Source organism: Sorex fumeus, unplaced genomic scaffold (assembly GCF_029834395.1).
Source record: "Sorex fumeus unplaced genomic scaffold, SorFum_2.1 ptg000240l, whole genome shotgun sequence".
Lineage (NCBI taxonomy): Eukaryota > Metazoa > Chordata > Mammalia > Eulipotyphla > Soricidae > Sorex > Sorex fumeus.
Window position 1 is genome coordinate 1,017,324 of NW_026606297.1, and position 10,526 is coordinate 1,027,849.

The 10,526-nt window shown below is 47.9% G+C and overlaps 1 protein-coding gene across 2 annotated transcripts in view; it reads left to right on the forward strand.

Moving 5' to 3' along the window:
* The window catches only part of FBXL7 (F-box and leucine rich repeat protein 7), a 454,679-nt gene extending 445,733 nt beyond the window's left edge, over positions 1-8,946 (forward strand). For both annotated transcript variants that reach the window (XM_056108969.1, XM_056108970.1), the window contains 2 exons: positions 1,122-1,733; positions 8,207-8,946. In XM_056108969.1, coding sequence (XP_055964944.1) covers positions 1,122-1,733; positions 8,207-8,943 — 1,349 coding nt within the window. In that variant the 3' untranslated portion in view covers positions 8,944-8,946. The remainder of the gene's footprint in view (positions 1-1,121; positions 1,734-8,206) is intronic.
* Positions 8,947-10,526: the final 1,580 nt, after the last annotated feature.

A 10,526-nucleotide genomic window follows, 5' to 3' on the forward strand; every position in this document is an offset into this window, starting at 1 on the left:
ATACGAAAGCAAGATAACAGGGGAACTGACACATAGCCATTAAGTTGGGGATGGGGAAGGGGAAGAAGGAGTGGGGGCCACCCTTGGGGAAGAGGGATGGATACACTGGTAATGGGTGTGGTGTTGGACTCATGTCCTCCAGGAACCATAATTATTTTTAACTTTGTACCCTTTTTAAAAAACTTTTTATTGAATCACTGTGAGACAGACCCTTCCTCACAAAGCTGTTCATGATTGAATTTCATGTATACAGTATTCCAACACCCATCCCTCCACCAGAAACCATGATTAATAATGTTCTTTATATATATATTATTTCATAACATAATTCACAATATTTTGTTACATTTAATATTCAGACCAATCACACCACCATTAGACCTTCTCACCACCATATTTAGGATGTTTCCATCCCGAACCCCAATCCCTGCCCCAAAGCAGAGCGGGAATAATGCTACAAGTATCCTTAGAGGAAAGAGTGTGGAGATTGTTGTATTTCACTCAGGGGCCGTTAAGCTCTTCTAAAAGAGATCACTAACATGTTGTTAAAGGTTGAGCCGTGTGTGTGTGTGTGTGTGTGTGTGTGTGTGTGTGTGTGTGTAAAAAGTATTCTTGGGGCTGGAGCCATAGCACAGTGAGTAGGACATTTGCCTTTGCTTTGCATGCAGTCAACCCGGTTTGATTCCCAGCATCCCATATGGTCCCGTGAGCACCGTCAAGAGTAATTCCTGAGGGGCTGGAACAATAGCATAGCGGATAGGGCATTTGCCTTGCATGCGGCTGACCCGGGTTTGATTCCCAGCATCCCAGCATCGGTCCCCCGAGCACCACCAGGAGTAATTCTTGAGTACAGAACCAGGAGTAACCCCTGTGCATTGCTGGGTTTGACCCCAAAAAAGCAAAAATAAATAAATAAAAGTAATTCCTGAGTGCAGAGCCAGGTGTGACCCGAATAGCAAAAAGGAAAAGATCCAAAAATATATATATATATGCATTCTTAAGCCAAAAAAACGTTTAAAGGCTTGCACCCGGGTCGCCGGGAGGGCGGGCAGGGGCGGATCCCTCGGGGGACTCGGCGCTCGGGTGCTCCCTTAACCCGCTCTGCGTCTGTCCTCCGCCAGATTCCGACCTGAGCATGCGCACCCTGAGCACGCCCAGCCCGGCGCTCATCTGTCCGCCCAGCCTGCCCGGCCTTCAGAACGGAAGGGGCTCGTCCACGTCCTCGTCGTCCGTCACGGGCGAGACGGTGGCCCTGGTCCACGCGCCGCCGCCCGCGCGCCTGGCGCACCCGCTCGTCCGCCTGGCAGCGCGGCCGCCGAAGGGGCAGGCGAGCGTCGAGCGGCTGCCGGACGCGGCCCTGGTCCACGTCCTCTCCTTCCTGCCCACCAACCAGCTGTGCCGCTGCGCGCGCGTGTGCCGCCGCTGGTACAACCTGGCCTGGGACCCGCGCCTCTGGAGGACGATCCGCCTGACGGGCGAGACCATCAACGTGGACCGCGCGCTCAGGGTGCTCACCCGCAGGCTCTGCCAGGACACCCCCAACGTCTGCCTCATGCTGGAGACGGTCATCGTCAGCGGCTGCCGGCGGCTCACGGACCGCGGGCTCTACACCATTGCCCAGTGCTGCCCCGAGCTCCGGCGCCTGGAGGTGTCCGGCTGCTACAACATCTCCAACGAGGCCGTCTTCGACGTGGTATCCCTCTGCCCCAACCTGGAGCACCTGGACGTCTCAGGTAAAGGCCGGCTCTGCTGGGCAGCCGGCCCCGGAGAGGGCGCAAGGGCGTTGGGTTGGAGGATGCTCTTGCAGAGGAACGGTCTCCGGGTCTGGAGAGTACCGCCCGCCCCCTTGCATCTCCCCCATCAGCATCCCCCTCATCAGCTGACCTTGTGTGTCTGGCAGTGCACCGTAAAGTGACCTTGCAGTGTCTTTTCTTGCCAAGCTCTACCGCCCACCCCCTTGCATCTCCCTCATCAGCATCCCCCTCATCAGCTGACCTTGTGTGTCTGGCAGTGCACCGTAAAGTGACCTTGCAGTGTCTTTTCTTGCCAAGCTCCTCCCCACCCCCTCACCGGAATACACAGTGAGTCCAGATAAGGAGAGCCACTATCTCCTCAGTGGGAAATCCAGGGCAAGCATCGCTGGTGCTCAGACACAGCTAGTTGGGAAACAATGCCCTAAGCATCCCGCCCAGGTTGCATCTGAGAACTGAGTGGAAGGTTCCTCTGTTGCCGTGGGCTGCTCTCGACTGTCCTTTGTAGACGTTGAGGAAAAGCTGTGGGACCAAGGGTCTCATCTGTCAGTCTCATTCTTCCCTAGCCCTGGGTTGGTTCTGTGTCTTTCCTGAAGGCTAAATTCTCAGCCACATGGTTTCAAGGGGTAAGGGTGCACCAGTGGACCAATTCTTTTAAACTTTAAAGGAAATGTTTGGCTTGACACCCTCCCTGAGGCAGGAAGAATTAAAGTGCAGGCTCTCTTCGGCATTAGCCTTGGATCCAACCAGACTAACAGCCTGTCTTTATCTCCTGCTCTGTGGAACCTTGGAGGGGCTGACATGTGTGGAGATGCATCAGGGAATTCATGAAATGAACAGCATGAGCCACAGCTTCAGTGGGGCGGGGGGGTGGAGTGTCAGTGGAAGGGGTTGGGAAGTAAAAAATATAATTAAATAACTGTGATGGGTGCATACATAGAATTTACGGTTTACAAGCATCTAAGGTAAATGATACTCTGCCCCCCCACTCTTCTCCCCCCCTTTTTTGAGGTAAACGCCAAATCTCTCAGCTTGCTCTCACTTTTGAAAGCCGACATCTGAAAATATTTCAGATGACAGTCAATTATTTTTCACAGATCCTTTCCCTGGATGGAAAGCAGCTTCTTGCTCCCCTCCCCTGCCTGGCTTCAGGACAAAACCGTAGTTACCGTCTGTTCAGTGAGTCAGAAGCTGCCCCTGGCACCAACAAGCAGGAAGCTAAGAGGTTTTCTTATGTTTTTTTTTATCCTCCAAGGAATTCTGGAAAAGAAAGCATTGTGCTATGGTAGAACTAGCTTCCAAACTTTGTTTGGGATTTGGGACGATTCGCAGCTTTCTCTAGCGATGTTTCCTCTTCAGTTGAAGAGAGGAGCAAGGAAGAAGCTTCTTCAGCACTGTGATCTTTTGTAAACTTCCTCACTCAGACTTAAAAACAATTCCTTTGTTAGCCTTCCCCTATCTTTATTAATGGGGTTTCAGCCTTTTGCTGTTGATTTGTTTTTTGTTTTGTTGTTTTGTTTTGTCTGGGGGGCCATACCTGGCTGTGCTACACGGCTCACTCCTGGCTCTTCATTCAGGGATCACTGTTCATGGTGCTTGGGGGAATCCTATGGGTTACCGTGAATCAAAGCCGGGTCCGCCACCTATAAAGCTAACACTTTCCCTTCTGTACTATCTCTCTGGCCCCTGAACAGCACACTCTAAACACCAGATCCAGTAATGCTGCCCTCTCTTTGGAAATGCAGGAATGCAGAAACTTCATGAACTAGTTGAGAACAGAACCTGATGGGCTTCTAACCCGTATTTGAATCCTGCATGGTCCTATTGACTCATCATAGTTAAGCCTTGAAGTACTTTCTTTTTCAAAATCTAGTTTGCAGGTCCTACTGGATTTCTTTAGTTTTCCCACACATCCCTGAAAATCCTCCTGGAATCTGTTTGCATGCAGAATAAACAGTGGGAATCTGGGTCTTCCTAAATTGAGAGCTCTGCATTCCAGAAAGGAAGGGATTTTTCAGAAGATGAATTTTTCAGAAGATGAAGTTGAAGAACCCACCATAGCACAAGGATGGATCTGAGCTCCCTAGATCTGAGGGCTAATTCAGAGACACCAGAAGGCTACGAAAGTGATTTCATAAGATGTATTCTCCCGGGTGTTTATAGCAGCCCCTGACAGTGGACACCCTCGCAATAACAGTAAACTTGATTATGAAACACCCCATGGCTTCTCTAAAACTTATTTCCCCAGAAGACATGAGACTACCTCTTACATCACTAGTAATGTATAAAAGGTGTCTGTTAGTATGCATACATATATTATATATTGTAATGCACATTAGTAAACCAGTATGTTCAAAAGCTTAGAAAGCTCAAAGGAAGCTGGTAGAGCTGGTAGTGTGCTTTAATCCAAGTTCAAAGATTTAAGAACCAGGATTACTGGTATCATAATTCTTAGAAGGCAGGAGAAGACCAGTTGTTCAAAACAAAAGTCAGTAAAAGAGAGGGTGGTCTGAGAGAGGTGGTTTCTTCAACTTTTATTCTACCAGGGCCACTGCAGACTGGGTGTGACCCACCCACATTGGGGAGGACAGTCTTCTATACTGAGTCCACCAATTCAAATGTAATCTTATCAGAACATTCTCATAAATACACCTAGAAAACTGTGTTTAGTAAAATATTTGGGACCTGGGTCATCCAGTTAAGTTGACTTCAAAGATTAACCATCACAGTTTATGTTATCTCTAGACAGCAGTGGATTGCTTTGAAACTAATTTCCAGTAGACTGAAAGTCATAATGATGTCTGATGAAGTTGCTGTAGAATCCTCTCCTTCTTTCTGGTCCTTAAATTATATAATCTACGTGGTGGTTTTGCACTCTAGTATCATGAGTCTGTTGTCTCTTTTCTACCTGTCTTCCAGGAAACATATTTCACTAATTAATCTCTTTAAACCCATCTCAACCCCACATTCTATCCTGCACACATCCAATTTCCAGACGGATATTTTTCCAATGACAAGTTTAACCATTTTCTGCCATAAAATCTCCAACTGGTCCCCCTCGACTTAAAGGACAAATTCAAGTTCCTCACTAGAGTTTACTATTGTTTGTCCAGGGTCCAAATATTCACTTCATTGCAAATACATCCACCAAAAGTCTCCCATGAAATTTGTTAATTGCATATTTCATCTTAGTAATTTTTTACCATTCCTCATAAAATTGGAAGTTTTTTTTACCATTCCTCCTAAAATTAAAAACTTGAACCAAGAGTCAAAAAACTTCCCCCAGAATCTGACTCTAATAGTCATGTAATCTTACTGAGCTAGAGAAGCACATTTTTAAAGCAAATATTAAATTGGGTTATTTTTAAAACTCTTTCTATTATCTTTACTGTATGAATGTATGGACTAAACACATATAGTATCTACTGAGTAATGGACTGATTTCTTTTCTTTTTAACCTAAATTTCGTTTGTAAGGGATATGGCTAAAGCTTAAGTTAAATGGATAAAGAAAATGTGATATTTGCATATGTGAAAATGAAATATCACATAGCCACAAAAAAGGGATATCTTGCTCTCCCTAGCAACAGTGATGGGATTCGAGGGCTTTATGCTAGTGAACAAGTCAGAAGAACACAAGTATCAGAAGATTTCACCTATACGTGGAATCTAAAAATCAAAAGCAAAACCAAACCGTCTCCCTTTTGACTCTGTGCTCAGTGATCACTCCTGGTGGTGCTCACAGGACCATGTATGGTGCCAGGGATCACACTTAGACCAGCTGTATGCTAGGCAGGAACTCTGCCCACTGTACTATCTCTATGGCTTACCTTAAAATATCTACAGATGCAACTATAAGTTTGTGGTTGTCCTGGGAAGGCAGGGAATGCAGTAGGACTTTAAGTAAAGGTAATAAAAAGACACAAATACCAGTTATGAAGTAACTCATTCAGATGGAAAACTCTCTATGGAACTACAGTTAATACTGTGTTGCGAATTTCAAAATTGCTGAGACGTGGCTCTTTAAAGTTCTAATCAGGGGGATTAGAGTGATAGTACAATAGACTGGGCAGGACTGTGCAAATATACATGTAGGTATTTAATATATACTCATGATGCCCATGTATGACTGGACAGATAGCAGTGGAGGTCAGTCAGTTACTATGCATGTTGCCTTCCCTGGTCAACTTCCTAGCACTATATCCAGATATGGTGCCCTGAGCATCGCCCTGGGTCATTCTAAGCACAGAGCTAGGAATCACCCCAAACACTGCTGAGCATGACCCAAAATCCAAACAAAAAATATAATATGCATTCTAATTTTTCACATCAAAACATATACAATACATACGTATTATATAGGAATATATAGGGCTGGAGCGATAGCACAGCAGGTAGGGTGTTTGCCTTGCATGCAACCGACCTGGGTTCAATTCTTCCATCCCTCTCAGAGATCCTGGCAAGCTACCAAGAGTATCCTGCCCGCACAGCAAAGCCTGGCAAGCTACCCGTGGCATATTCAATATGCCAAAAACAGAAACAACAAGTTTCACAATGGAGATGTTACTGGTGCCCGCTCGAAAAAATCAATGAACAACGGGAGCACAGTGCTACAGGAATATCTAATGCCCTTAAATGTACAACAAATGAGACCTTTGTATAATATATAAATATATTACACATATTTATATATGTAATTTATGCTCATATATTCTTAGGACATCAAAAGTTAGAAACAGTGTATAGTGAGCCTTCTAAAGTTATCTCCTGCAATATTATTTTCCTTGTCTGTAAGATAGTTTCAACAGTCAGATTTAAAAAATTGTTTACAAAAGCACCTTGTAAGCTTTATAATTCAATCCCAAATCCATCTAAGGGCCAGACAGCGGGGAGGATGTTTGTCTTGCACACTGCTGAACTGGGTTCTATCCACAGCTCCCCATATGGTCCCCCAGGCACCACCAGGAGTAATTCCTGGGTGCAGAGCCAAGAGTAGTAACCTCTGAGCATTGCTGGGTATGGGTGGTCCAAAACAAACAATACAAAATGCATCTAGAAAAGAGACAACCATTTTCAACATATATATGCCAGTCGGGGTCCAGAAGCCATATAAAGGTTGGAAGTTGGATTATTCCAACTGGTGTTTTGATAATCTTCTTTCCTCTCCCAGCCATTCAGCCACTTATCATTCAACAGCAACTCAAGTAAGCCCGGCTATGAAATTGGTGTGAGCGAGAGAGCAGGGACCGACCAAGTCCCTTATCTCAGGTACTAAAGTTCCATTCCAGAGCGAGAGCAGGGAACCCAGAATGAACAAATGAATGCAGAATGTTATGAGGTGACAGAGCACTGACAGAAGCAAGGAGCCACTAGTGAATGCCGTGGGCTGAGGAAGGAAGAACGGTGCATCCCCCATTTCCAGACATGGGAGCTAGTTGGAAAGACTGATCTTCCCCAAACCAGACCACTGGTGATGGAAACGGAAGAAGAGTCAGCGTCTGCTGGGTCGTGTCACCAGAAACTCCCATCCAGCAGGATAACCAGCATTCCTGTGACCCAGCGACCACGGAGAATCATTCATTGTTTTATCATTTATTCTCTTTTTCTTTTTGCTTTGTAGTTTTTAGGTTATGCATTCTATTTTAGGCATAAGCATTTTTCCTTTTTTTTTTAGTTTTATTTATGTACTTTTATTGAATCACCATGAGATAGTTACAAAGCTTTCATGATTGAGTTTCAGTCATATAGTATTCAAACACTCATTGTTCCACCAGTCTACATTTAACAACACCAACGTCCCCAGTATCCCTCCCACCACCCCTACTCCACCCCACCCCCCACCTCCGCCCCTGATTTCTATGACAGGCACTTTCCTTCTTACTTCCTATCAACTTTTGGGTATCATGGTTTGCAATACAGATACTGAGAGATCATCGTGTTTGGTCCTTTGTCTGCTTTCAGCACACATCTCCCATCCTGAGCCCTCTCTCCATCCGTCACTGACTTAGTGGTCCCTCCTGCATCCCAAAGACCTTCTTACCCAGCACATGAGGCAGACTTCCAACCTTGGACCAATCCTGCTGGCCCTTATCTCGACTGTCCTTGGGTATTAGTATACTGTCACGGTCCTCCCGTTGTCCATCGATTTGCTCGAGCGGGCCCAGTAACGTCTCCATTGGAGACTTTGTTGTTACTGTGTTTGGCATATCGAACACATCACCACATCACGGGGAGCTTGCCAGGCCCTGCCGTGGGGGCAAGATAAATGAGTGCAGTCTTTATGTCTGGCCCTCTCCTTCCAACTCATCTCACTTAGCATGGTAGGGAAGAACCATTCTTGATTCTCTGTAGGAGCCCGGAGGGATGGGTGGCGTCAGGGACCAGGGCGCACCCCGCCCAGGCCACCCCTTTGCCGGGAGGTGCCTCTGACCGTGTGTTGCGTGTCTCTCTGCCCAGGCTGCTCCAAAGTGACCTGCATCAGCTTGACCCGGGAGGCGTCCATCAAGCTGTCCCCCTTGCACGGTAAACAGATCTCCATCCGCTACCTGGACATGACGGACTGCTTCGTGCTGGAGGACGAGGGGCTGCACACCATCGCGGCGCACTGCACGCAGCTCACGCACCTGTACCTGCGGCGCTGCGTGCGGCTCACGGACGAGGGCCTGCGCTACCTGATGATCTACTGCCCGTCCATCAAGGAGCTGAGCGTCAGCGACTGCCGCTTCGTCAGCGACTTCGGCCTGCGCGAGGTCGCCAAGCTGGAGTCCCGCCTGCGCTATCTCAGCATCGCGCACTGCGGCCGGGTCACCGACGTGGGCATCCGCTACGTGGCCAAGTACTGCAGCAAGCTGCGCTACCTCAACGCCAGGGGCTGCGAGGGCCTCACGGACCACGGCGTGGAGTACCTGGCCAAGAACTGCCCGAAGCTCAAGTCGCTGGACATCGGCAAGTGCCCCCTGGTCTCCGACACCGGCCTGGAGTGCCTGGCCCTGAACTGCTTCAACCTCAAGCGGCTCAGCCTCAAGGCCTGCGAGAGCATCACCGGCCAGGGCCTGCAGATCGTGGCCGCCAACTGCTTCGACCTGCAGATGCTCAACGTGCAGGACTGCGAGGTGTCGGTGGACGCGCTGCGCTTCGTGAAACGCCACTGCAAACGCTGCGTCATCGAGCACTCCAACCCGGCCTTCTTCTGAAGGGGCCCCTGCGAGCACGTCTGTCGGGTCTTTGCGGTTGTTCGTTTGGGTCTTTTGGTTTTGTTTCTGTTGTTTGTTTTTCTTGGGTTTTATTTTTTTTTTTTTTGAAGCAGCTGGTGTAAGCGCACCGACACCCACCACCCACTCGCATCGGCTCCTTTCTTTCAGGAAGGTTCTTAGGAATCTGGCTTTAGTCTTTTCTGGATTTTTTATGGGCAACAGAGGTCAAGGGAAGGAAGGGGGAGGGGGATGATTTGCAATTATTTTGCAAATCATTTGCAATTGCTCTTTTTTTTTTTCTTTAATCGTTTGTAGACAGTTTCTCTCCTCACCCGAGACGCATCTCAGCAGACAGTGTTTGCAAAAGCCCTTTCAGGCCTCTGGGCTCCAGCCTACATGCGGCCTACCCCTCCCCTCCCTCTCCAACACCACCAGCAAATCATGCCAGTAACACCATCTTCCACACCATCCCCCGTTTACTCTCTGCATGGCTGAACCGTGCTCTTAAACTCACACCCCTGCTAATTCTTGGGATGAATGTAGTAGCGGGGGATTCTCTACCAAGTGCTTCTAAAGGCTCTTAAAGAGTTTTGCCTCAAGCAGCCCTGCACCCCATCCCACCCCCAATTTTTTTATTCACCTTGTCGCCTTAGACAAGTCACTTGGGTCTGGGACCCCAACACTGAATCAGAGCCAGCCAGCTGGAGAATCAGTTTCCTGAGCCCTTTGAGCATGGAGAAACAGAGGTAGCAGTAGATGGAATTATGGTAGCAAAAACCAAAACACCTATCCCTTCCAAGAATCTTGATTCTGTATCTGCCTTCAGTGCCCTGGACGTGCTAAAGTCACTGTCCATGCCACCTCCACTCCCATCTGAGCGTCACCTGTGGGGTGGGTCTCTTGGGCACCATCCTACCCTGCTAAAACAAGATGCTTTCTGTGCATGTGTGTTTTCCACTTCATTCACCCCAGGCCATCAAACAAAAGCCCACTGTCCCCCGCAGCGAGAGTGAGTGCTTTCAAATAGGAGGAAAGAGACGCATATTTTCATGAATCAGGGAAGCCCTAGGGAGCACATGTCCTCTAAGGTTTTTCTGATCTCTCTCGGGGTGCATGTGGCATGCATCGGCACATCTGCCATGCAGCTGGCAGTCACAGATGCCTGGGCTCGTCGTCGTTCAGGTCACAGCTTGACTGTTCTGTTTATTTCTCTGTGCATCAGACTTCATCACACGAGGACTGATGAGGTTAGGCCATTAAGTGTACGGTGACACAGCTTGCTTCCTTGTGTGCGGTCTGCATGTTCTCAGTCTGCGAGGGCACAGCACACTTTCAGGTGTTGACATGATGTGCACTCTGAAGTGTCAGACAAACGCAAGAGGGAACACACATGCATTAGACTTACACACTGGTCCACCCATCGAACCTCTCGAAGAGATGGTTAAAAACCCCGGGCAAGTATGTCCTTGAAATGGTCTTATTTGTGTAGAAATCCACTAGGTACCCTCATACCAGTGAAATCCGGCAGCCCGAGAAGATTCTATTGCTTGTTTTCATGAAATGCGGCCTTTTGTTAATAAACA